The sequence below is a fragment of the Motacilla alba genome, chromosome 2 (assembly GCF_015832195.1).
Source record: "Motacilla alba alba isolate MOTALB_02 chromosome 2, Motacilla_alba_V1.0_pri, whole genome shotgun sequence".
Taxonomy (NCBI): Eukaryota; Metazoa; Chordata; class Aves; order Passeriformes; family Motacillidae; genus Motacilla; species Motacilla alba.
Window position 1 is genome coordinate 43,785,841 of NC_052017.1, and position 27,577 is coordinate 43,813,417.

Sequence of the window (27,577 nt, forward strand, 5' to 3'; positions counted from 1 at the left end):
TTTTAACCAAGTTGCTTCAAATTTATTCATGCATGCTGGAAAATAAGGTGTTTTTTAACACTTTTATTCAAAAATATTCAAAATGTTTTCCATTTTAATTAAAATACAGAAGTGCTATCCTGAATTACAGTGATAAAGTAATTCAAAATGCCTATATATATACCTACATATAGGCGTATATGTCAACCTGAAAGAAAATGCACCTACAATGAAAAGTAATGGCTTTGCTTTGAGTCTTTGTGCACATAGAGAATATATTTTGTGCTTTTTCTTAATGACAGGGGATATATCATCCCTCCTGAAACGAAACATTTAAAAGTAGCAGGTACTGCTAACAGCTGCCTAAGAGTCACAAGTGAACAAGTCCTACACAGATCAACTGCAGAATATAAAAGTATGATTACAATCATCCTTCTTGAGTACATGAATATGTTTTCCAAGTGCATGTGCTGATGACAAGGTGCTGTCTTCACCTCTGCCCCTCCATGCAGGTCAACATCTTGATGCCGGTGAAAAAAAGCCACGCAGTGCAGTGCTTTGCACAGAGCTGAGCAGTGATTTGTAATCACAGCAGAGAAACCTTGCATGTCCATCCTCCGTGTTCCACATTTGGGACACCTTCTGTCATAATACTCAGAAAATCTAGAGGCACACATAAAGCTGATGTAAGTAATTATCCGGCACTAGCTTATTGTTAAATGTGTATGCATTTGCTTAGCTTTTCAAAATTCCTGATTTTCAAAGTTCCTGCTGCTGTCAGTTTTCTTGCTGCTGAGTTCAGTGGCTGGTCTGAAATGTGTTACAGAGCGTCTTGGTCCCCTGTAGACTGTGTGTGGAATGAACTGGTAGATTCAGTGTGGTAAGTGATGTTAACTCCACACCACTTGCAGAAATACCCTGGTAACTGCCAGTTCTTAAAGAGCATCTTCAGGTACTTCTTAAATTTCTCCCCCATGAAGAAGTAGATGACTGGGTTGAGGCAGCAGTGAAAAAGGCCGAGGATTTCCGTTACCTGGAAAGCATAGTCCAGATTCCTGCTCACTTGACAGTCTTTAATGACCCCCATAAATTCCAGCAGTTGTAAGAAAATAACAATGTTGTAGGGGGTCCAAAAAAAGAAAAACACAATCATGACAACAAAAATCATCTTCACAGCCTTATTTTTTTTGTCGTTTCTACAGTGAACTAATGTTTTAATGATCATGGAGTAGCAAAATGTCATAATTATAAAAGGGATTAGGAGCCCTAAAATGTTGACTTCCAAAGTGGAAAAAAGCTTCCATGTTGTGAAATTGCCTGGAAATCTCGGCTTGCAAGTAGTAAAATTATGTTCATTAAAAGACTCTCTAAATACAAGCTCGGGGACTGAGGCTGAAAGAGCTACTAGCCACACAGCAAGGCTAGTAATTAAGCCATGGAAGGTGGTCCTTGCTTTCAAGGAAAGCACTGCACGAACAATTGCCAGGTATCTGTCTATGCTCATAAGCATAATAAAAAATATCCCACTGTAAAACCCAACCAGGTAGATCCACGAAATGATTTTACACCAGGGAGTTCCGAAAACCCATTGGTCTACTGTGAAATAAGACCAGAATGGCAGGGATAAAACGAAGAGCAAATCTGAGATGGCGAGGTTTAGCAGGTACACATCAGTCATGCTCTTCAGCCTCTTGTATTTGAAGAGGACCACGATGACCAGAATGTTTCCAGTGAGCCCGACCAGGAATACCAGGGAATACAGAACGGGTAGGAAGGAGGCTGCAAACCTCCTGACGCTTTCTTTACTGCATAATTTTGGAGCATCATAATAACTATCGTAATATTCATAAAAGGTTGAGGATTCGACTTCAAGGGACTCTGTACTTGAAGAACTCATGTTTTTTCCCCCAGTTCTGAGAAGGGAAGAATATAAAAATGTCAGAATATAAAAATGTTGACTTTCAGTGCATCAAGACCACATGGTTACTCCACAAACCGGAATCACGAGAGACTGCTCAGGACACAACTCACTGCAGGTTCTCAGACATTATGTAAGCATTATGCATGTGCACACTTAAACAAGGTATTGTCCTTAGCATGCATGTGCTTAGTCCTTGCAGCACTGTGCAACTTTCATGTCAAGCACAAAGAGATGACAGGAAAGCAAATGGGAGTGAAAGATGTGGGCCACAAGTGTCAAATCAGAGAGGGTTAAGTTCCATGCTGAGCAAAATAAAAAGCAAACACTGTTCCTAGCAGTTCAGAATTTCACTCACCCACCTTTCCCATCAGGTATATGTCACCCACCATAGGAAGACAGTGATAAACATGCATCAGACTTTTTTACTGAAAGCTGTCATAAGTTTTCAACAAGGGCTTATTTTCAGTGGCTAAATGAACAACGTGAATTTGTCATCTTCATATATATGTTCTTTCCTAATAGGCAGATACAGAGGTTTAAGTGATGTAAGTTGGACCCAGGGAAAATATCTTGCTGATTTATGAGTCTGTGTGTTATTCACATCACAGCATCATTTTTTTAGCCTAACACACCATAAATTTAAGTCTGAGTTCTGTTCTTGTGTGTGTTAGTCACATCACAAGTGGCATTTTTTTAGCCTATCATATCAGAACTCTAAGCCTGTGCTATTTTCTTCCCCTTTGTCTTCATTTTATGAATGGAAAGCAGAAGAGAAGTGAGTTTCTTAGCTTTTCTTGTCTTAGCCCTGTGGGTTGCTGCTACATACCAGCAAATGTTGATTATCATTAATGAGACCTACTGTGTGTGTTCCCAAGCATGACACCTTTCCAGCCTACAGTTCTGTTCCATGCTACAAAGAGAGGAATTTAATCTGATTTACAAGTCACAAGAACTGTTTGACATCAGTGGTGTAGAAATGACAGCTTTACAGCAACTGCACCCAGACATACCTGAATTTAATCTAGGTTCAGCATAATACATTTGAATAGTTAAAAACATATGCTCACAGAATACACCCACTTCTGATGATGCAAGAATTCTTAAAACTGCTTAAAAAATTACCTGAGCAACTATAAAAGGTAAATGAAAAAGCATTACATTCACACATATCATGAGTGTACATGATACACAAATGTTTGAGCAATTGCATTTTATGAATTTTACCTTTTCTCCTCCTTTCTTCTCAGATGAGGTGAAGAATCTTCTTTGCTCTAAGGGTGCAGAATCTCTTGCTTTTCTTCAGGTAGCTCTGCCAGTGAGGTGCTACCCACGCAGCAGTATTCACCACATGTAAAAAGCAGATAGCACTAGGTATCTGTATCTCTTAGCGGAAGCTTCGACTTCCTTACACTTGTATCACAAGTACTTCTCTCCTCAGTGCTCATCAGAGATAGTCCCTTTAAGTCAGAAATAGAATTAAACGCATGATGTTTAAAAAAACCCACAGTTTCCACTGGGAGACTGATTACTGAGTTAAGGCATTTTCATTTCATCCAACAATCATTAAAACTGATGTCACTAAGCATAGATGTCACTCAGCTCTCATTCAACTGAAACCTTGTTCTTTTCCTTATCTCAGAAAAAAAAAATCAAAGAATCCTCTGTAGAGAGCAGAGAGGGGGCAAGCACTTGGTGGGTGTGTGGGAAGTGTGTTTCTAGTCCTTCTCTGACAGATAACTGATTTTGCAAGTTGCATTATGTAACTGTAGAAGAGAAAACTGTATAGATAGTGTAGGGAAGGCTCCTTTTAATCACTATTGCTTGAACTTCCTAACTCCTACTTATCTTACTAAAAATAGAAATGAAGGCATGTTAATTCAAACTACCTTCTTGCTTGATGTTTTCTGTTGCAGGCTTTATATACAGCAAATCTACCTCCTATCCCTGCCCAGGACAAAATGTAACAGTGGTCAGAATACTGAATAAGAAGTAGGATGTCCGCACGAGTGTGTGGTCTAAGGGCAGAGCGTGCAAAGTGCTGAGGTTTACCGAGGCTCTCTGTCACAGTAGGAAGCTCAGCAGCTTCTATGAATTTCTCTTGAGAGTGAGATGGGCCTTATTTGTCTTTTGGAAGATCCTGAGAAGGGAGAAGAGAGCGCAGAGGACACATGGCAGTCAAGTGGAATGGTTGTGAGTCCTGCCAACAGAACAGCTGTGCTGGCAGCTGGCAGGTGCTGGTCTCCTCTGTTTCCCAGAAAAGGCCAGCCAAGCAAAAGTACAAGCCATTTCTCAACAGGGGAGCCTGCTTTCTTGTGACCAGCAGAAACTGAAAATGCACAATGAGAAGCAGAAACAAGAAATCTACAGAAGGTGGTAGTGAGAGTGGGAAGAATCAGTCATGTCTGTCCACAAGAGATTATCTATTTTCTTGTTTGCTCTCTGGTGTTATTCCAGACACAGGTATAGCTTTTGTTGTTATGCCATTTGCTGCTATCTCATATGCCTCTGACACTGTTACACTGCCCAATAACTTCTGTTTGGCTGAAGAGCTTGATGTGAACGTGATGTGAAAAGCCTGAAGCATGAGATGCAGGATCTACTGGTTTCAGGTTTTGCCAGAATAAAACAACTGTGTGGGAAGGACCTTGTCAGTCATCTTTCACAAGCTGCATCAGTAGATTTTTAAATTGGTCTCTGGGAGATGTTCCTCCTGTACAGGTTATTGCTCTGCAGATCACCTACATTTTCTCTTCGCTTTACTAGCAGTCCTTAAAGGATGTGGACATCAGATAAGCAGGCAACACTGTTGTACCCATTTCATCAGCTCTGCTCGCAGAAACCAGAAGCTGTTCCTCTTGCTGTTCGTCTCTGTAAGGGCCTCCCTAATCTCTTCATTGTGTTGCACTAGAGCCACAAGTTCAGCTCTTCAGCCACAATAACTATGAAAGAAAATCTTTCTTTGAGTACATGCTTTTCAGGAAAAAAACACCTCTTGCTCTTTACAATGCTCTCTTAGGCATTGATGTTTCTTAGTTCTGGCTGTAAATTTTTCTCCTCAATAAACCACCATGCCTCTGCATGCTTATCTTGTCCCAGTCATTATTTTCAGCTCTATCAAACTAGATATCTTTGAATTTCATCAGTGATAATTTTTCTTGATTTCCAGATGAAGAGGTGAATAGAACTGAATCCATAAAGATTAAAATCCATAAAGATTAAAATCCATAAAGCTATTAAATCTCTTTGACCCTGTAGGAAACCTGTTTGGTCAAGGAATGATTTCCCATCAGCAGCAAAATTTTGCGAGAAGTGTTGACCATCATCACCAGTCTTTCGAGACCTATCCTTAGCACACAGGCTGCACTTCAGATATGCTTCTGATCTTTCAGGCATACTGTCAGCACAGAAAAAGTCTGCAGCCATGTGAATTCCAGTTTAGAATGATCCATACAGCACTAGTTTGAAGAAAGTACCTACCTGGCACAGACAGTGCCTTTTGCCCAGTCCTTCTTTGGAAGGCTTTTGAGTAGCAAATGCACCCGCCGTAATACCAACTCACTTCATGCTAAATTGCCAGATGGGAAGGGCTGTCTTTGTAAGGAAACTGAGCAAGAATTTTTCTGCAGAAAGAGGAATGCTCAGCCACAAAAAAGAGAAAAACAGTTGCAGTTACAGATACTGAAAACCTGTGATGTGTGAACTCCAGAAAATGAAGATTAAAAAATTTATCTGCCAGTTCATGAAAATCAAGAGGATGTGAATGAATCCTGAAATACATTCTGATGGCTTACCAATTAAGAGAGTCCCTGGGAGAGCCTGCAAGGAAAACTGGAGAGAAAATAGGAAAAAAAAATCAACAAAAGAAATCTCTGAGCAAATGAGACAATGCAGAAAATAGAGGAAAGGTGTTGTGAGTGCAGGTCCTGCAATTGATTGGAGAGAAAGAAGAGTGGAAGGGACTGAGCATAACTGTAGTCTCCAGATGGGGGCTCTTAGTCCCTTCTAACACATGGCAGCCTGTCAGATGCTTCTCAGAGAACCTGGCAGAGACTAAGCAAAGGAGAATGGCAGAAGATGGCAAGATTATGGGGAAAGGGAGAAGCGTTCTCAGTGATGCTGCTGTAAAGCTAAAGGTTTTGCAGAGGAAGAGAAGAAGTCATTTTACCTCTTTACTAAATGGCATCAGGATATGTGACAACAGCCAAATAAATAACAGGGTGGACCAAACCTGACTGGCCTGACTGGAAGGAGATTAACCTTTTATATGGGATGGTGTGCGGGGGGGGGCACATGAAGTGCAACAGGAAGGAACTTAATAGAAGCAAAATGTGGAACAACCCATACCATAAAAAAACTTTGCTTTCCACCAAAAAATTATTTCAGCCTCTCCCATCTTTTACGGGAAGTCTTGTCATTGATTTGCCATTTTACAGGAGGCCATTTTTTAGGAGTCTTGCCCAAGGAATAACTGGAGATAGACATTTGCCCAACCCACTAAGTAGATACTTACCACTGATATGCCAGTGCACCATCCATTCTGTCTGATCTCAGCGCTGGCCAGGGACAGGTTATGCAGACAAATCCTCATTTGGAAGAGGCTGGCCCACAAGAGAAGCAGATGACAGTAAATAAAAAGGGACAACTATTGAAAGAGTTAGTATTGTGATTGATTGTGTGGATTGGTGCAAGATCCAGGCTGCCAAAATCACAGGTGGACAAACATTTACCTTTCTCATTGAACCGTTCTCTCCATCAGGTAGCCAGCTCCTTTGTGTGTTGTCTGGCCTTGTGGAGTTCTTCTTTTGCAATTCAGGTGAATTTGGATCACAGTTTGCACATCTGTAGCTCCCATTCTTCCTTGTAAGCATAGTGTTTGTGCTACCAGAGTATTGTACAGTTCCTTTGTTTGTAATTTCTTAATGTATTCCAAATTTTCTGCAGCAAAACAGAGCAATTGGAGAGAGATCTTAAAAAAGAAGTGAATAATTTCCTAGTTTTAGAGACAACCACTGTTGTTGTTTCTCAGCTGATTCACCCACAATTTGCTTCAATCTTTTTGAATGCATGAATTCCCTTTGGCTAAGATAGCTGTTTGTGCTGACAAGGAAATTATTTAAGCCAAAAACATCTTTTCCTTGTTCAATGCCAAGCTGCAATTCCTCTCTCTTTTTTTTTTTTTTTCTTTCAGTGGACCAGTCTTGTGAATTCTACTGTTTCTATCCACTGGTGATTCTGTGAATGATATCAGTCATCATTTTCCTCAGCCTAATTTGCTTTCTTTCTACATGCTGTGCTTGCAAAGCTGCTATAGACAGAAGTCCTATTTAAAAAAAAAAGAACTGAAACTTCTCATCTCAAACATGACAGAAATAGTCATTTTGTATGCTGAATTTTACTTAAAATAAAAATCACTGATGCAAAAAACATCAGGGGCATCTTTAGAGGTGATGAGTTTATTCTTCTTAAATGTGAAATGGCACAGCAGGGAGCTTTCTTTGTAATGTTCAGTCATCTCTTAAATGTCACCGAGCAGTTAAGCAGTTTCTACATGTAGGTAAGAAGTCTGGGCTGTTTCCACTCTGAGGAGCTGAGGAGCAGTGGGAGCAGTTGATACCTGAAGATTGAAATTTTTTTTCCTAAATGTCCCAGCCATCACTATGAAGTCTTCTTAAAGGCTGGTCTTTCAAAAAAAAAAAAAAAAAAAGGCAGTGGTGAAAGCAGAAGTGTTCTCAGGCCACTTTTGTTGTTTACTGTGGTGACTTTAGACACAGAGGAAGGATGACAATGTGGTGTAAAGGCTTTGTGTTCTGTGTGCTTTGTGTTGGTGCCCCCAAGCCTCAAACACTTCAGTTGCTGGTAGCCTTTAAAAGCTTATTAAATGACTGGCCTTATCCTAAACATCTGCATCTTCAAAGTCTCTCCTGCCATGTTCCTCCCAGGGCAGATGTAATATAAAGGAGGCTAGTTTAAAAAAAAAATAAAGTATTTGCAGAGGATCAAGAGTGAGAAAGAACTAATACTTGATCTTACCAATTACTAATCTTTTCATGTTTGCCCATGCCCAGGCACTCTGTTGTTCCATGGAAAAGCTGTTTCATTCATCAGCAAGGCCTGTTCAAGACAATCTGTACAGCCAACTTATACAATACTCAGTTGACTTTTAGTAGCAGGGGAAACAACTCAGGACACCAAAATAAAACTGTGAGAGGCACAACAAAAGGTTTTTCATTGGAGCATCTCTGTCATCTTTGTGATTCACACGATATTCTGATGTGCTTTATGAATTGTTGGCACAACTGCCTGTAGTTAATTTTACATCCACAGACTTTCATTTGCTCTCAAGCAAATAAATAAAACCTCAGAGAAATTGATGTTTCTTCCATCAGCACAATGTAATGACTAATTTTTTCTTACTTTTCATAAACATATTTTTTATACTATGTACTTGCTCACCAGTGACTCCACTTGCTTGACTGGGGTGCCCTGCTTTAACCATGAACGACTTTCAGGTCCAACGGAGTTTAATAATGCCACCTTCTGGTGGAAATGCAAGGAAAGCACTGACATTAAGATGGGCAGGAGGAATGATGGAGTGAGCTTAGGGCAGAGGGTCCTGTGTGAGCAAGGGTGATTACAGGGATAGTGAGAGGGTGTGGTGACTCTGGAAATATTTGGCTCCAGGTGCTGTTAGCTTTGTGCAAAAAGATATATGCCACTGTCTACAGTTGCACCTTCTCAATCTGACTTGAACTATAAACCCTGGTCTGGGCATTTTGTGTTGCTTTTATTGTAAATTGAATTTTGTCCATTCCTGTCACTGTAGCCTCCTGAAACTTGAACTACCAGGAGGATCTGGAGAGCAAGGCTCAGCAATGGGACCAAGGAAAAGGAACTGAACAAGAGACCAAGTGAGCGTGAGCCTTAATGATTCAAATGAGGGCTCCCTTGGGGAAAAAAATCAAAACAAAAACAAAACAAACCACAAAAAATCCCCCAAAACCAAAAAAACAAAACAACAAAGCAAAACAAAAAAACACAAGCAAAAAACCAGCCAACCAGAAAAGAAAAAAGAAAAAGCTGGTCACAGTATGAGGATAACTATTTTCTAAGACAGGAGTCCAAGAGGGAGGGTGACTACAATGAAGCAGAGACTCACTGCGAGGGGCTCTGAAGCCACTTACGGGTTACGACCAGGTGAATTTTAGTCAACTCTGATACTGCCATTCCTAAAACAGGCAAAGAGCTTTGAGCCTCCTCAGACACAATCCTTTCAGGGCAAAGAAGATGTGAGGTGAAGGTCCTTCATCTGTGCCAGAAGACCTAGCATGACATCCCGAGGAAGTGCTGAAGAAGCAATTCCTGGGCACACTCTCCCAGCTCCCCATGCCCGGCTGCCTACAGGCCATTAGCACTTCTGGTTCCCGTTTTCCTGTGGGGAATGCTGCCATTGCCTTGTGCTCCAGCTATGGCCAAACTGGGATCTGTGAACTTGATCCGTGTTGCCATGGTTGCCTGGGGCGAAGTGGGTGGCAAAGGGCTGTGGACAAAGGTGGTTCAACAACCCGCCCCGGGTGCTTTCAGATTTACCATTTCCTCCTGGTTCGCTCCTACCTGGTGGGAGAGTGGAGAAATGATTGAAGCAGCAGCTCAGGGTTTCAAGCAGCTCTTAGCTGTACGAAACCGTCCTGCTCCGGGCACAGGAGATCCCTCATGGGGACAGCAGCTCATGTCTGACACCAGGGGGAACTGTCTTGTCGCAGGAGCCATCGCCGCTCCGCTTCTTCAGCTTTGTCGGTGTCCCCCGACGCGCCCCGCAAGGCCGGGTCACTGCAATCTCTGCTGACATTTCTATGCCTCTCGGTGGCGCTGGCTTTAACTTTAATGTAGCAAATTGATCGGGTAAACGTGAGCTCCTCATGGGAGAAACGCAGCTTCTCAGCTGCCTGCATTATCCTGGCATGTTGGACCTATGTGTTGTGGCACTGCTGTGCTGCAGCTGGATATGGGGCAGTGACAAACGCATGCAATTCGTCAGAGACTTAAAATCTGAGTGGGGTGGGAAACAGACTGTTCCACTGACAGCTGCAGTGGGAAAATGGATCATATTCCCTGTATAATGAAACAGCAGTGCCAGAGTCCTTGCTGGCATTCTCTATCCCATTCACCAGCCTCTGTCTCCAGTGATACAAAGTTCAAGTGCTCCTTCCTGCTGATTGAAATATCATGGTTAGAATTGTGGTAAATGCAAATTGTTCTTCAAAAGCAAACCATTTTCCTCATGTCCACTGGGAGTTATTTCACTGTATTTCTTTAGGGATAGGAACAAAAAATGCAATATACTCACATTTTTGTGTTGCATGTTGCATATTAGTGTAACAAGCAAAATCGGACAGGAAAAGTTGGTGGATTATTTTTTTTTTTTCACTTTGAAAACAATGTGCTAACCCTGGCCCTGTGAAACACAGATCTTGAGGTTTGGGTGTGTATGGTGAAAACCAAGCTCTTATGGTGGCTACCAAGTAAATTAGGAAGTTCTGCTTACAAGTGGCAACAGAATTATTGCTAACTTCAACAGAAACTATATGTATGTGGTTAAGTGTCAGAAACAAATTTTTAATAGTTAGAAACTGTTCTCAATTTTTGCTTTCATTACTGAACTTCAATTTCAAAATAATAACTCTGGATGACACGGATTTTCATTAGAGTTTTGGGTGTCCTACAGAGTTCAGAAACTGAACTGCAAACAGTAAAACTTTGAGCAGGACTAGGTATGTTGTTAAGTGTCAGAAACAAATTTTTAATAGTTAGAAACTGTTCTCAATTTTTGCTTTCATTACTGAACTTCAATTTCAAAATAATAACTCTGGATGACACGGATTTTCATTAGAGTTTTGGGTGTCCTACAGAGTTCAGAAACTGAACTGCAAACAGTAAAACTTTGAGCAGGACTAGGTATGTTCTTAATACAGAAATTATTTCATTCAGTGGCTATTTTAGAAGTGGTGTGTTAATTTGCCTTTGGCAAATATGCATCGTGCTTGGGCTATAACTACAGAAGAAAGACATTATCAGATGGGAGCTGAAAAAGCAACAGTGAGTAGAGTTAGTGCAACTTCAGATTTTCTTTGAAAAATTCTCATTTGTTTTTTAGTGATAGTAACACTTGGGATTTGCACGGATCAGACGTGTTCCCTCATTGTCCTGCTAAGACAAGGGCCTTATATCACTCACAAGATCACAGTGAGGGATCTCACAAAGGTTATAGAGACAAAAGGGAAATGACAGAATTTAATCCATATCCCATTAATTCATTAATAGTTTCTCTGTGAAGAACATCATTAAAATTTCAGACTACCCTGGGACAGGACTTCAAATTCACTCCCACCAAGTGCTGAATCCAATGGAAATATGTGGGTAGTGACTGGTCCTTCTGATGCCAGTGTTGGAAATGTCAGCTTTCACCACTGAGCAATTTCCTAGGCCAATGTGATGCCTTGACTGGCTGCACTTCTAAGCTTTTTGTACAAGTTTTTTGTTAAAAAACCCCCAAGTATAAAAAAAAAAAAAAAAAAAAAAAAAAAAAAAAAAAAAAAAAAAAGAAATGTAAATCCTATTGTTTTGGAATTGTGTTGTAATATTTGAATGAGATGCATTCACAGTGGCACCTAAAAAACCACTGATGTCCACGTATTGCACTGCAAGCAGTTCAGCTAAGCAGTTCAGCTAAATATAGCTGAACTTGCTCATTCTGTTTTTAAGTGGAACATGAAATATAGTCATGAACCTGCCAAGGACATTTGGATTCAGGTTTTACTAGTTCCTCAAACCTAACCCAGCTGGGAAAAGATTTATAGTTAAGTGTCAGTGTGATTCTCAAACAGGAAAAAAAATTATAATAATGAAAAATTAGGATGTAAAGATAGCTCATCAACCTCAAAACCCCAAAGCCCAACACCCACCCCCCAAATCCAGAGATTTCCTCACCTCCTTTTTCACATCTAAATTCTATTCAAGGGATAGATATGAGTGTGTGTGCATTTCCATGTGTAACTTGTGACCTGCTAAGTAAGCAAGCGTCTGTCCTTAATTTATAGCAGATGAAAAGGTTTTATCCCATACTGAGAGTGGTTTACTTTCTCATGGGTAATGGGGAGGAACTGGATGTTGCTGGTCCTCAGGGATGTGTTGATCCAGTCTAAGGATAAATGTATCATTAGTGCTGTACATTGAAAAGCTTTGCAGGTTGTAAACTAACTAGGCAGTTAGAAAACACCAGTTTCCTGCTGCAGAGGTTTTGAAAGAGAAGTTGTGTCTTTAAATAAAGTCTACAATTAACTGAAAGTCCAGTTCTTAAAGAGACATCAATGGGCTTTCTGTCAGGCTTGCATGGTGCAGTGCAGCAAAGGGCAGCAATGCCTGTCTCAGCTTGCAGCTGAACCCAGACCTGGTAAAGTTTGCTACTTGCTGCTCTCAGAGCAGAGGTATGTCCCATGGAGGCCGAAGTTTTTTAAGGAACAATTACAAGAATACTCTTCCTGTTAATACCAACAAAATTAAAATGGTGATTTTGGTTTTCACTTGGGTTTTCAAAGATTTACTGCTGCCCCTATGAGGAGGAACCTGCAAAAACTAGCAGTTTGTGGTGGAGCCAAATGCCTAGAAACCCCCTGAAGTTTTTAATCTCATACAAATGCTCACATATTGAGCAACAAAACATGAAAATAAATGGTAAACATAATAACTTGCAAATGCATGGCATAAAACTTGACAATGTTATGCTGGCAATCCTTGGAAGTCTTCCATTGCACGGTGTGGCAGAGAAGACAGGAGTGCAGGATTTCAGGGAGGGCCCTTTGACTTGGAAGTGAAGGTTTTTTGCAGCTTGCAGAGGACCCAGGGCTGTCTGGGTCAAGGCAGTCTGACACACATTAGCAAGTCTGCCCTGCCAGAGGGAGATGCATCTGGAAGGAGAGGGATGCATTGTGCTGGTGAAGGGTGGCATTGCTGGGGAACCACTGGGTCAAAGCAGCAAAAACCTCTCCTTTCCTGGAGAGCTGGCATCAAGCTGTGGGTTTCCACCTTTCATTCTGCAGACAGCACATAGATCATATTTAAAGGTGCTTTTTCCTTTTCCTACTCAGTAACTCAGCATTGTCTGAAAAATCAAAGGGAAGTTAAATAAACCAAGCGTGATTGCATTGCTCAGTTTGGCAATCCACCGTCCTCAGGCTGACTTCAGGCTGATAACTTCTTGTTTAGTCTCAGAGCCTTCCTCTTTCTTTCTGCACATCTTGGCATTTCTTTAAAAACATTGTAAAAATACCATTTCTTAAAATACCGCTTTCTTGGAGGGAGTGACAAACAAAGTTGCCTTATACCACTTGATTAGGCAGACTGAATTTTGAAAAATAGTTTAATTTCAAGGGACAGTCATGCTACACTTAATCTTAGACAACAAGTCTGGAAGCCTACTTATAACTGAAAATTACAAAATTGAGCATAGAGAATATAATTCCACCAAATACAAAGAATTTTAGAAAAACAAGGTTCAGTTGGGGTTTTTTTACTGTAGATTGTGATGAATGTTGAGTAGCAAAAAATGGAATATTTGTGTAATCATGGGAAAATTGCTCAACTCTCCTCCACATTTTCTAGGAAACAAGGTGGTACTAAGGTCCACAAAGGTGGAAACGAGGTGGTACAAAGGTCCACAAAGAAAGGCCCTACTCCTCCCTCTGACAGTCTGAAACAACTTTTTTTGTGTAAGTTCAAAAGTGAGAGTGTTTCTTCAGATTTGACATATTACCAGTTCCATCAGAGTACAGAAATAGGGTTCCACTGTCATGGACTTGTTTTGTAAGACTGGTCATCACCTTCCTTGTAAGGTGATGTCAGCTTCATTACTGGCAACAGTCCTTTTTCCCCTCACCTAACTCTAGTCCACAGTCCCAACAAATTCTGCTTTGCTTTTGCAGCGATGACAGGGATGCCCAGGTAAAGGACTCAGTTGTCTGAGGGACATTTTGCATCCCCAGTGCATTGTTACTGCATGAGTAACAAGGATATTTGGTGGCTGTGCAGTGCACATGGGCAATGTGTCCTCTGGATGCATAAAGTCTGGGTACAACTGCAGTTTTCCCTGGGGAAATCAGCTGTGTTGGGAGAGGCTCCAAAGCTGGAGGGAGGTTGTGGTAAGGAGAATGGGCAAGTGATTATTTCATCCCCAGAGCCACTGTCTGTGATAGTGTAGTCATGGTTGGTGTTTACAACATGTGGCAAGCAGAGCATGGGTGAGAGGCAGGGACTGACCATGCTCAGCTTGATTGTGCTGTACTTGGACCAAGCACAGGGATATCCCAACCCATACTTCTAGTTCCCATTGTTCCAGAGGCTGCTGATGTCCACTGGTCAGAACTCTTGGGGATGTGCTGTGTGAGGGGCTCCACTGAGCTCACTAAACACGTGTTCAAAAATAACTCCTTTTTTTTTAAACAGTGGTATTTTATTACATATGAAAGCACAGTTAAAACATTTGTTGCAATCAATAAGCACAGTTAAAACATTTGTTGCAATCAATAACCACAAAATCACTTCCTTATGGATATATAGCATCAAATATACACCCCTTTACTATCAAAAATATTCCCCTCTCCCAAAAGTTAGTCACTATTCATTGAAGAGATTTCTCTTCCCTTATAAAAAATGAGTTTAGGTCTATGTACATCAGTATCACATGCACATATACTGACACATGCACAAGTTCCAGTGGTGGAACTGTTCAAAAGGTCCCTTACCCTTAAATTCTTCTCCTCTTCCTTTTCCAGGCACAGAACGCTCCTTTTGTTTCTACTTTCCCTATTGCTTGCTCTTGATTCCATTCCATGTCCAACACTGACATATTGTACTGCTTTTGTTTTTAAAATCTTTGCTGTTTTAGAATAATGGTTAACTAGAGGCATGTCAGTAATTCAGTGCAGCCTTTAAGGCTCTTCATATGGGTAAATGCAACCCCTCAGTGGCTGCTATCCCTGCAGGAGACTCATATTGATACATTTCTCCTTCTGAGACCCTTTCAGACGAAGACAGAGCCGTCCTGGTCGCTGGTGTTCTGGGTCATGTTGCTGTTCACCACACTTTCTGCATAACTAACTGATTGAGAGACCTGGTAGTGACTGCAGGGCCCACAGAAACACAGGCATGGACAGTACTTCAAGCAGACATGATAAAGGTATTTCCTAAATTTTTCCCCAGCAAAGGCATAGATAAGAGGATTGAGACAACAGTGACTGAATGCAATGGTTTCAGTCAGGTGCATTGCGTAGTCCAATGACTTAATTTGGTTGCAATCTGTGAATAACTCATAGTAATTTAAAGTATCTAGAAAAATCAGGACATTGTAGGGGGACCAAAACAGAAAAAAAACCACCACCACAACCAATATCAGTTTTATGGCTCGTGCTTTTTTCTGATTTTTGCAGGACAGGAGGGTTTTGATGATCCCACAGTAGCAATAGAATATGATACAGACTGGGATGAAAAAGCCGACGGTGTTCAGCTCCATATTGCAGAACACTGGCCAGATGTTCTCCAGCTTTTCTGGGAAGACAGCAATGCAGTCATTTTCTATGAGCTGGGAGAACACAAAGTGTGGCACTGACACTAGAACCGCTATTGCCCACACTCCGCAGCTTACAAGAAAGCCATGTCTTACTGTTCTGGATTTCAGAGAATAAGTTGCCCGGACAATGGCCAAGTACCTGTCAATGCTGATAACAGTGATAAAGAACATTCCCCCAAAGAAACCAATGTAATATAGGGAAGAAACAGCCGTACATGCAGTAGTCCCAAGGGTCCATCCATGGACTGTGTTGGATGCCCAGAACGGGAGGGAGATCACAAAGAGAAGGTCAGAGACAGCCAAGTTCAGGAGATAGACGTCAGTGATGCTTTTTTTATTGCCTTTCACAATGGCAAAAACCACCATTAGATTCCCTGTGAGGCCAAGAGCAAACACCACAATGTAAAATAGTGGCAGAAATATTTTCCCAAACTCTTGGATGTCGGTTTTATTGCAGGAGAAAGCATGTTCATCGTAAGTGTATTCAGCTGTGGTTTCTGCGTATGCTTCTGTCATGCTGAATTTGCTGGCTAGAGGTAAAATGGAAAGAGTAAAGAAAATAACATCAGAGTGATCTTACATGTGCTGTGGTAAAATACTGAGGGACTGCAACAAGCATGCTTTGGGATTTTGTCACTATTTTAGTGAGGGTTGTGTTACTGTGGAGCTGATGGTAGTTGCGTTATGACAAAAGCCCAGACTCTGCTGTTACATTTACTTCACTGAAAGTTAACTCTTTAGGATAAGAAAAAAAAATTAATGAGAAATTAAAGGGCTGTCACATAAGCCCCTACTTATTGAAGTGCAGCAGGAGCAGCAGCAAGCTGAGATCTGGTTGAGCTGTGCATGTGACGCGTGGCAGCACCAAGAGGAAGGCAGGTGCTCTGCTGGTCTGTGGGCAGTGCTTGGCAGGAAACGATAGTTCACAAGTAGATGTTGAGCAGATTTGGTGCCTGTCAACACCCCAACAGCCCCATCTCCCTCTCTCACCAACCCTTGGCTGGAAGGGTACAAGGCACCCAGCTTGGTCTGGCCTGAGCTGATGCTTGCTGATAAGGGAGGAGCAAGCCTGCACTGGGACATTGCTGACAGCAAGCCTATCTTTGATAAGGCTTTTCTACAAATCAGCCTATGATCAAAAAAAGACAAAATATATTGACCCTTTTCCTCAAGTAACAAAGCATCTCATGACTGCTCCTGCTCTGGCTGTGAGGCTGGAGCCAGGAATTCACCTTGGCTGAATCCAGAGGTCACGTGTGTGACCTCTGGGCTCACTGGTCTGCACACCCAAAAACCCAGAGCACCTGTCATTTCATCTGCTCTCCTCTGGGATGTGGTGTTAAAGACTCTGCAAAGATTTCTGTTTGCAAGGAATCAAAAATCCTATAGGAGTGTATTTGGTCTGCTCCCTGGTTGGGTAAAGATCTTGGAAATATCCATTACTTTGTCTCACTGGAGGAGATGAAAGAAAGTGAGTGCAATATGCTGTCCAGAAGCCCAGGGAGGTGATAACATGGCCAAATCAGCCTGTTAAAGCTTAGACCAAAAGAAAAGGTCAGTGATAACCAAACTGCAGCTAACAACTACCCCTTGGCCACATCTTCTTACAGGAACCACCTGCTGCCTGTACAGAAGGGACTCAGTTCAGTGACCACAGGCTGTCTATGTTTACATCTCCTGTTAGTGGGAGATACAATCAGTACAGCCAACAAGGAGCAGTGCATCTTCATACAATGCAGATCAGGCCAAATCTGCTTTGAGACAAGACAGATTGCTTTCCAGACCGCTGACCACACTGATGGAACTTCTTCTCCCAAGTATAAGGTGAGCCTGGACACTCTGCTCAGTAGTAGGTGCTGATGGAGCATAGCTACTTTGACTCCTGACACTTAGCTATAAGTGATTGGAATCCACATCTCACCAACAGCAATAGTTTTTATTCCTTCTGTTTTAAATAAGCCATGCAAGATTAAACATGAAATAAAGATGTCCTCAGGTATGAGACAGTTTTCAATGACTTGGTGGTAACTACAACAATCTCCCCCATGAGTAGCTACTGTGACTATACTGACATTTTCCCCTAATGCCTCATTGCCAGAGCATCATTCGTGGTATTGGCTGTGAAGTTCTGGCCTCTTATTTTGTAGCAATATCTTAAAGAGCATATTTTTTGTGCTAATTGGAAATGCAGGCTCTCAATTTTAAAACATTTTTTAACCTGAATGTTCAAACCCTAATGATTAGTGCCTGCAGACTCTAGAAAACATCTTTGTGGTTTGCACAGGAAAAGTGGGCTAGAAAAGGCTGTCTCAGCACTGGTAGCTCTGGGGCATGGGCATAGTATGGGGAAAGCTGTTTGCAGCAGGCAGGCACGCCCATGGGCAGAGCGGCTCTTGCAGTACCTATCCACTTGAACTGGGAGCTGAGTCTGCCTTCAGAGTCTGTCCAGCCCCTGCCTGCCAGCCCAGTCCAATTCTCCAGCCTCTGGAGAGGAGGTATCTGACACCAGCAGACTTAAAGGGATACAAGCTGGAAAAGCTTAGGTGCTGGGGCAGAAGCTGACAGCAGTTGCAAACAACATACTTATTTTCTACTGGTGAGATAAATAAAGAGTTGCCATCTCTTTATCTGGCCTGTTGAGTGATACAGGAGGAGACACCACATATAAACAGGAGTGATACAGGAGGAGACACCACGCCTATCAGCAGGAGACACCACATACAAACTCAATAACCCATCATTTTCTGCTGTCCCATCCTGATTTCTTCCTTACTTTCTGAGATTAAATGTATGCAGCAAAAGCAGCAGGATGCACCAAGTCTAATTTGCTGAATATGTGTCACTGTCAGCCCCCCAGCTTCTTTGCCACTGAGCTGTTACTGCACCCATCTGTGCACCCAGAGCCTACGCCTTTCTCTGTGGGCTCATGTGCTCCACAGCTGGTTCTTCACTCATGCAGCAGCAGCTGAGGGCTGCAGAAGTGACTGACTGGGGCAGGAGCACATGGCCTGTGAGAAGACACTGGGTTTGGTCAGCCTCAACAAGAGATGTCTCAAAAGGTTTTTAGGGAGAAGGTGTAAAGATGAAGCAGATGACTTTCCTCAGGGGAATAAATAGCAATACCCATGGGAAATCATTACATAATGCATGGAAAATAAATTTTTGCCATGATGGTGGTCAAAAACCAAGACAGGGCTCCAGAGAGGTCATGGGATCTAATCCCTGGAAGTACTTGAAACTCAGCTGGCCCTGTTGTGTGCATGGGTTTGGACAAGAGACCTCCAGAAGTCCTGTCCTATCCTTGTGACTCTGTGGCAATGCCAGACAGAGATCATGCTGTTTCTGCAAAGTGTTCCAGCTTCTTCTCTGCCAAGTCAGCTCCCGTTTCAGACATGTCATTCCTGATACGACAACCAGAAGTCTCGTCAGACAAAGAGGAAATAACTGATCGAAGCTTGCTCGTATCCCCTTACCACCTTTGCTAATTATGCTGTCATCCACAGAGGGCTGTTTGGTGGCGCTTGCCCTGACTGTCTGTGCTGTGTGAAATCCCTGCTCTGGAGAGAGGGAATGCACATTGCTTTACTCTCCTCTTTAAGAACCTCTAACTATGCTGAGTTTTAACATGCTTGCTCCCTTAATTCACAGCTTGTCTGTCTGGAGAGTTTCCATAAGTGTCTGTAGAAGTTGCTGTGCTCTGTTGCACACAGTATATCACACATATAAGGAAATGCAGCTCCCACCACGGGTTAGCTCTCAGGTCTGGCAGGCTTCTGCACAGACTTCTGAACTGGACGTTGCCTGGAGAGAGAGTTGGGTGTGGGCCACCTTCTTCACTGGAGAACATTTACACATATGCACAGGAGAAACTCCTAGCCTTAGTGAAATAAACAGAAACATTGCTTGTGCTGGGATTTTTCCTGAAATAGCTTTTCAGTCAAGTAATCTCCTCTAGCTTACTGATGAGGATCATTTATTTCTACAGTAGCAAATTACTTCCTTTACCCTTGGATGGGTGTTTGTGGGGTCTGTGGTACCTACAAAAATGGGAAGGGTAAGACTGTCTTGCGTGTCCAGGGGCATGCAAGGACTGCACTTACCAAAATGACATTGGTGTTTGAATCTGCTGGCAGTCTGTGGCTTATTCACTCTCTATCTCCTGGATTTCATTTATCAGCAGTCACTCCTATCCTTCCACCACCACTCATGCTGCACAGGCAATGCCACCAGTACCATTTGAATATTTAGCTCCTCTGATACCACTTTGCTCAGTTTCAACTGATGATACTCAGTAGATTGGCTGCAAATTTCAAAGGGCTCCCAAAACTCAGCCCATGCCAGATAGGGATAATGTGTTGAAATGATATTGCACCTTACAGAGAGAAACTTAGATCTGACCATCCTCCATCCTTTCCTGTCACATATTCTCTGTCAGCCTGTCAAAGTCCACTGCAGCACATGCTGCAGGTTTCTCACCATCAGCTGCAACCAAATTTTCTCTTTTATGCTTACAATAAATGTTCACCTAAGGGACAGAATGAACTGAAGAGTGTGGAGGACACAGGAGAACTGCAAGGCTTTGAGGTTTCTCCAGCAGATATTTTCCCTTGCTGACTACAGGAAATAGTAGATTCACTTCTGCTTCTCATGGAACTGCTCAACCAGTTATCTCTCTCTCTGGATTTCCCCATCAATTTTACACCCTACTCTTCACAAACACTTCTGCTCCTAATCATGTTTATAGCTACCTCAAAGACCATAGTCTGCAAGACCAAGACCCCTGTTTCTCAACCCAACCACCATGTGCACCCCATGAAATATAGGGGGAAGTGAAATTGTGAGAGGTCTGCAAACTCCTCTATGGAACTGAAGTTACATTTCAATTCTCAAACTACACTGGCATCAGGCTGGGTGACATAAGAGCAAATCCTGTTTATATATCTGATCTTCCAGGTGTTATCCCTGGCACTTCAGCCAAGTGCCATGTGTTACAGGCTTTACTGCCAAAAAGAGGGAGATTTACAAGAAATTTGCCTCCCTGTGATGCGGCTTCTACCACCAAATTAAAAGAAGTGAAAACAATGACCAAATCCAGACCTCTGCTAGAGGGTCATGCTTCAGATTTGCACAATATGCTAATAAAAGTATTTCAGCCTCAGAAAGATTTTCACACCTTAGTCAGCATTTCTGAGTGAAGCATACATGTTTTTCTCATGCTAGAAAAACATGTTTTCAATGCACACTGAATAGCCTGATGAATCAGCTGGTCCTGGGAAGCTGTAGGCTTTGTGAGAAACCCTGTGAAACCCTACAGGTGTGTATATCCCTTTTTCACCCTTCGATCTGAGCTGCCATCACCCTACCCAAATATGAATGCTTTTGCTTTTTTGCATTTGCAACTACACCCACCTGCTTCTTACCAGCTGGTGATTCTCAGCAAGAACACAGGGATGACCTCAGGCACCTCCAAACGAAATGTTGAAGCTATGGTGGCACTTCTAACACACAAAAGAAAGAGATTAAAGTAAATAACCAGAACTGGGTGAGAACTAGGAGGAGATAGCACTCGGGGTAAAACTTAACCAGCCTGGCAAGCAGCTACCACAGAATCATTAGACTGCCACAGACACCTCTACCCATGGTTTAGATGAACACCACCCAAAACTTAGGCTTAGGGTTAATACATTAACCAGAGATGGGACCTGGTTGCTAGTCCTACACCCTGCTAGTTCCTGTAATTCACTTAGTTTATTTTTCAGAGAAGGGTGGTTCCATTCGCAGGCAATGGCCTGTGGAGCTGGTTGGGATCATGTTAGATAGCCAGGGTCAAAAGCAAGCTCATTCCACCAAATGCAGTTACTTTAAATCTTAAATTTCTGTCTTTCATTCAGTCCTGAAGTGGGGAGATGTTCTCCCTATTCCACCTCTACATGCAGACTTTTGAAAGTGGGAAGCAAGGTGAGAGGGCTGATCTAACCTAACCTTTAACTCAGGCAAAATGAATTTAAACTGTTAAGGGGCAGAGTGCAGCTAAGGTCAATCTGTGGGGCTTTGTGGAAGAGGAATTTTAGTTTGGGCATCTGATGGGATTGCATGGTTGAAAAAAAGGAGCTGTGTGGGTGAGTTGGAGCTCTGACTTGCACTGCATGTTTATTTGGTTAACACTCGTCTCCAGCCCAAAGAAAGACCAACAAAGCATTGCAAGGGGATTTGGACCAGTTAGATATCAGATCTCAAAAGACAGACATCCATGGAGGAAATCTTGCTGAACTGGGAATATTGCTTGTAAAATGTCTGTGGAAATGACAAGTTGAAAGCCAAAAACTCTTTGGTGTTTTCATCATTGCCCTGAAATCACATTGGCAATGAGAGCTGGCAGGGGCACATGATAAAAGGGTTATAGGAGAGTGATTCAGACAATCTGATTAATCTGGGGCTTCCTGGATGATTCACATTGGCCCTAATGGAGCCAAATGTAACCAAAGTGACAGGCTTGGGAGTTAAACAACACAGGCCATGTCTCAGCTGTGGGGGCATATCTGAAAGGAAACTTGACTGCAAGAAAAGCTGATGCAACCCTCAGTTGTTAAAAGAGCTTCCAGATGGGAAGGTACAAAAGAGGGATGACTTTGCCATAGCAGAGCTTCATACAGGGGCTTCAGGCATAATTTGGTAACACCTGGTTTCACTTTTGCTTGTGTTAATAATCTTGCTAATTATTTGAATGGGATTAGCTATCCTTTACAGTGATGCAGGGAAATTCAGACCAGAAACATGCAAGACAGGAATAAGATGAACATTTTTAGTTGTGAAAGGCTAATGACTGGAACAGACTTCAGGTAGGAAAAGGACATTTTTTGCATGTCTGAGGGTCTTCACTTTGAGAGAAGGTATCGGTCTGAGAAATGGATTTAGGCCAGACATAGTGGAGAAGCTCAGCAGGAGGGTGCTGGATTAACCCCTACAGCCCTTGACAGGCAGGGAGGCAGATCAGGTTGGGGCACAATTCTCTAAACAACCATGACTCTCTTCTGGTAATAAATGAGTGAAAAAGCTAAACCCTTTGAGCTCTGCCCAACACCAGCTAGCTCAAATCCTGGGGTGTGAGCCCTGGAAGGAAGCAGGGTCCTGTGAAAACCATGGAGCTGGTGTTGGGTTAGCAGTGAAGCTATCGTGATGGCTGTGGAAAGAAAGCAGCACATTTTGGAGATGTTGTTATCAAATAACTACCCTGTTGAAACCTGTGTATTTTCCCACCTAACCAGTTCTTTTTTCACTCCTCCCTCGCTTCTGAGTGAGTGTGGAATAATGCCACACGCTCGCTGTCCCTCAGTTCTTCCTCGGTGACTTTAAGGTGAGGAAATTCCTTTCTTTGATGTTTCTTCATTCTTCTGTCATTTACTCCCAGATCAACTGGACTATTTCTGTGGCCCATCAGAATTTTGCAAGCCTAATAATTGCTTTTCAATTTGGGTGATTTAATTCATGGGAGGCTTCCCCCGGTAATTTGAGGATAAATGTTTTAAAAGCAAGTAGTTCTCTGGGATGCTTTGTTACTGAATTTTCCAGTTAAGGTGAAGTTGAAGGTGCAGAAACGTGATGCTGAGGCTTTCAAAGAATCAGGCCACTTAAAGTGTCGTAAGTAAATGACTCAGAAATAGAAGGCGATGAAACCACTGCTGATAAGAATAATGCCTGATAAGAGACCTTGGATCCCCTTACAACAGTATTTAGGTCAAAGATATTTTAAAAAGGGCAGTTTCCTGATCCCATTCTACAGTTTTTACACCAATATCACAAGCTAAATTAGAAGTAGACACCACTAGCTGAAAATGAGAAGCATGTAAATCTAAAAACTTAAACCAATGGTTTTTGGTGGAAAAATATATTTGGAAAGATCAGACTTTGATCATGGAAGGCAGGAGCAGATAATGCAGAGTCCAAAATCCCTGGGGTCCCTCTCACCTTTGCCTAGGGCATTATAGTTTTGGAAAGTGCTTTCTTAAGGATGCTCCATGCATACCTGGAGGTAACAGCAAGTAATCAGAGCACTAGATTCCCAAATCAGAGCACTAGATTCCCATCACATCAAAATTAGCTGTATTCATGATTTACAAAGAAAACACAGAAACATGGAATTTCTGTTGGATGTCTCTGCCAATGTCAAGGGCTTCATCATCTGTCTTTCAGAGCAACAACAGGGGTATTATTTTGAACAAGATCTTGCCCTTGCTCCCTCAGTGCACTGGCCAGGCTAGTGGCCTCACTCAGGCTGTTTCTGCTGTCACCACAGCAAAGCAGGCACAGGGGACTGAACCCAGATGTCCTGGGCACATTCTGCCCCCAGCAACGTTTCCCCACTTGCTGGGTTTTTTGCCTCACCAGGCAGACTTGCTGTGAGCCAGTGGGAAGGGACAGCTTCACCACAGCAGTGTGTGGTTTGCTGGGACCAAGTTAAGTGCTGCCAAACCCCTGGCAGCTCAACTCTGTGGCTGCTGGTGTATTTATAGAAAGAACTGAACCTCTCAGTGGTTTCAACTCAGCACTGGGGAGACAAAGCCCCTCTGCAGCTGACAGGGTGGATATGCAGGAGCCTTGGTGCCCACACACTTAATGGAGCAGGGAATAGGTTCATGTTTCAGGGCACGACCAAGTCTCTTGAGCACGTGAAGCTGTTTCAGAAAGGACTCCATGCATTTAGGAAAGAAGACCTGATAGTACAACTCAGACTCCAGCATCTCCCCTACATATTAAAATTGAGGTGCAAAAATCACTGAAATGCTTCTGAAATTTGCATCCATGTCTCTCAGGGTGGTCTTGATCCTATGACCAGAAGCAAGGGACCTCTGAAGAGCTTCTGCAGTCTGAGATGGTTACCTGGCAGTGCCCTGCTCCCAAGGATCAGCCAGGGGATAGGAAAATAAGTAAATGGTGAATATTGTTGTAGAGTAGTATTTATTTTGGTCCTCACAGAGGCTGGAGAGCAATTTAACTCAGCTACCAGGGAAGCAGTGGCAGAGCTGAGGGAGCAGGTCCCCTCTCAAGAGCTGCCCCCAGGGAACTGGGTGTTTGAGACTGTCATCTGACAATGGTGACTGGATGGTGACTGGCAGGATCAGGTTTATCTTGGAAAATTTATTTCACAGTTATTTCATCTAGCCTGTAAGTTCCCCCAATTGCCCTTTCTGCTTGCACAGTTGCTCAGGCAAGCTGTATCTATTTTTTCAAATGAATAGTTGACCATTTGGCCAGTGTTTTCTCTTACCTGCTCTTCCTCAGTATTTCTTTTTCCCAGGCTTTCTCTTCTGAAGCAGCATTCAAATTTCTTTTGTATTTTCTGTTGAAGAGACAGCAAAACCAGGTGATTATTTGTAGCTATGAGCACCGTTTGTACTTGTTTATGGTTACTGTTTGCTCTGTCCTCTCGCTGCCTTTATTGTGGCATCTATTTGCTTCCTGCCCCCGCCCATTCTTGTGATTAATAATTTCAAATTGCCTCAGCATCCCTGAGAAATCAGAGAAGGCTCTTCAGCAGTAGAAGATCTTTTAAATCATCTTCTCCATCATTTCAGACAGCAGAGCACATTAAACCTTCTTGATTACTTATAGATGAGATTTATGTTCTGGAGTTGCCAACTCCTTCCTGGGAATATCAAGTTTTCTATGGGATTTAGTCTCAATTTATTATGTGTTGTCTTTTGTCAAATTTTAGCCTTTTTTTCTCCCTTTTGGACTTTTTTTCTGTACTGCCCAAACCCTTTTGATTCATTGCAGTTGCCCTCTTTTATCCTGTCATCCAGTTCCCTCCCTCTGGCTGCCCTGCCTGCACACAGGGCTTGCCCCAACAGACCAGATTTTGGAAACCACTGCTGTGGATCTGTGTTTTTATCACACAAGTACTCAGTGGGTTGCCACCACTGTGGCATTAACAAATGTCTCACCCAAACCGGCAGACAACTTCATGTAACATCTTTCCTGTGGAAAGCTGAGTCACAGGAAAATCAAGTATGTTGTACAGAAAGGTAAGGGCTTTCAAATGTTTTTCATTTCCACTGCCCTCTTGCTGGTCTGTCTGTATCAGACACTTTCTATTGATTCTACCAGATTTTCTGCTTTGGGCTGTCTCTCAGTGCCAGTGATGTTTTGGATGTTGGTTCACTGACTAAAACTAGAAGCAAGCAATGCTGGTGAGTTGTGAAATCTCTGCAGACAGCAAAGAAAAAACTTTAATGAAGTAGAAGGGCTGCATCTTCTTGCTCTGTCCTTCTATGTTAATTTTGCACACTAGTCATATATCAGCATTTATTAACCTTGAGGATTTCTATCCAGGGTGAATATTCCTCGTACCACAAGACACCACAAATAATTAGTGACTGAGTAAAATTTATCTGCTCTGGTTCACTTCGTTAGCAGAAGTGCGTCCCTTTTTACTTTCACAGTTTGTAAACAGTACCCACGTCATCTTTATCCAAATTAAATATCATTCAGGTTCTAAGCAGTAAGCAGTGAATAATTTCCTTAAGTTCATGAGACACCATTTTGTCTCATTTTGCTCTGTCAAATTATAGGGGAAATATAATTGTCTCTTACCTTAATTCATAGCTGCATTGAAAACCAATGTTTTCTTCAAGCTGAGCCTGTTTGGATTTAAACGTATGTTTCCTCTTCTCTAATGCTTATGCCTACATGAACGTGTGGGCTTCCTGGGCTGAGCTTCGGGGCTGAGCTGAGAAAGCACTGATGTACTGTGCTTGGGTCCTGCTGGCTTCTTGTGAAATTGGCAAGTAGGATGCAGCCACTCAGAGGGACAGAAGTACTTACAGGGGACAGGATTCGCACAGAGACAGAAATGCCTAAGATGCCACGACAGCATGTCAAAGCTGTCACCCCCTTAGTTTCCCCCATTCTATGGAGAAGGAGACATTTTTCACTCAGACAAAGAACAGTGTGTATAAATACAAGTTTGGTCCAATAGCAGGGGCCTTGAGCTGTGGGGATGCAGGATGCAGCACAGTGAAGTACAGGTATGGGATGGTAGAAGATGGGGCACAGACTGGCACTGGCACTACACAACTCGCTGACGGTCAGGTAAAAAAATGCAGATCTGGAGATGGCAAAACTAGGTTTAGTGGTAACAGAGAGAACAAAATTATTATCTAACTTCCACAGGGGGCACTGCTTATGGTAGGTTTTGTATAGACCAATGAAGAGAGAAGGTACAGAAGCATGTTGGAAAACTGATCCAAAACAGATCCTGGAAAAAAAAAAGTAGGACAATCAGGGTGAACATTGCACTCATCCCAGGGAAGGACTGGAGGTGCTCACAGCTCTCTCTGACACCTCACTTCACCACAACCACCAGCCTTAGGACCCTCAGGACCTTAGGACCCAAAGGAGCAGGGACAAGGGTGAGCATAACACCAGGAAAGTCAATAGAAACTATGTGTGTGCAAAAAATTGAAACTGCAATAATGTTCTTGTTCTTTTGCAACCAGCGGATTTAAACTGATAACAACTGGAGCCTTGAGAATGCCATTGCACTCACAATAAATTCTTGGCTCTGCCTGTGATACATTGTGCCCCTTCTTTGTCTGTAAACAAGATTTTAAGCACAATGTCTCTCTGCAGCCCAGTGGAGTCAGAGGGTTTAAAATATTGGGATGTTCATAAATCAAGGACCCTTCTTGGCCCCTGACCTGAGCATCCTGCTCAGGACTGCACTCTGAGTGCAGCACAATTGGGATGCTGTGAAACACATGGCCAGGCACCACTGGGACACAAAAAGCAGTTCCTCTGGGGAGGAACAGGGCAGGAGGCTGTGCAGTGGGGTGTGTTATGAGAAACAGACGTTGCATGCAGTTGGCTGCTGTACCAATACCAAGGCCCTCCAGGACACAAGGAATGCAGTCCTGGAAACACCCCCAGGTACTGCCCCTGCCTCAGAAGTCAAGGGAGATTAAAATGCCTTCTCCCCAAAGGCAGAGTTGTGCTGTCTTCAGGCAGGCTGACCTTAGTAGGATTTTGTGGGTGGAGAGCATCTTCCAGGTTGCCTGAGCTGT

The 27,577-nt window shown here is 42.7% G+C and overlaps 2 protein-coding genes across 7 annotated transcripts; both read right to left on the reverse strand.

The window, feature by feature from the left end:
- On the reverse strand, positions 1-6,425 carry LOC119698083 (C-C chemokine receptor type 4-like). 4 transcript variants are annotated; one of them, XM_038129560.1, is made up of 3 exons: positions 6,411-6,425; positions 3,125-3,357; positions 1-1,892 (listed from the first exon to the last, which is right to left on the reverse strand). In XM_038129560.1, exon 3 carries the CDS (start codon positions 1,874-1,876, stop codon positions 800-802), a length of 1,077 nt encoding a protein of 358 aa, XP_037985488.1. In that variant the 5' UTR covers positions 1,877-1,892; positions 3,125-3,357; positions 6,411-6,425; the 3' UTR covers positions 1-799. The 4 variants fall into 4 exon arrangements, with proteins under 4 accessions (XP_037985488.1, XP_037985490.1, XP_037985489.1 ...); XM_038129562.1 differs by lacking the exon at positions 6,411-6,425 and adding an exon at positions 6,066-6,106; XM_038129561.1 differs by lacking the exon at positions 6,411-6,425 and adding an exon at positions 5,378-5,616.
- A 7,955-nt stretch (positions 6,426-14,380) lies between these two features.
- LOC119697980 (CX3C chemokine receptor 1-like) lies at positions 14,381-26,995 on the reverse strand. Of its 3 annotated transcripts, none has more exons than XM_038129405.1 (4): positions 26,109-26,995; positions 24,784-24,855; positions 20,939-21,016; positions 14,381-16,048 (listed from the first exon to the last, which is right to left on the reverse strand). In XM_038129405.1, exon 4 carries the CDS (start codon positions 16,032-16,034, stop codon positions 14,973-14,975), a length of 1,062 nt encoding a protein of 353 aa, XP_037985333.1. In that variant the 5' UTR covers positions 16,035-16,048; positions 20,939-21,016; positions 24,784-24,855; positions 26,109-26,995; the 3' UTR covers positions 14,381-14,972. The 3 variants fall into 3 exon arrangements, with proteins under 3 accessions (XP_037985333.1, XP_037985332.1, XP_037985334.1); XM_038129404.1 differs by having other exon boundaries at positions 20,928-21,016; positions 26,109-26,991; XM_038129406.1 differs by lacking the exon at positions 20,939-21,016.
- Positions 26,996-27,577: the final 582 nt, after the last annotated feature.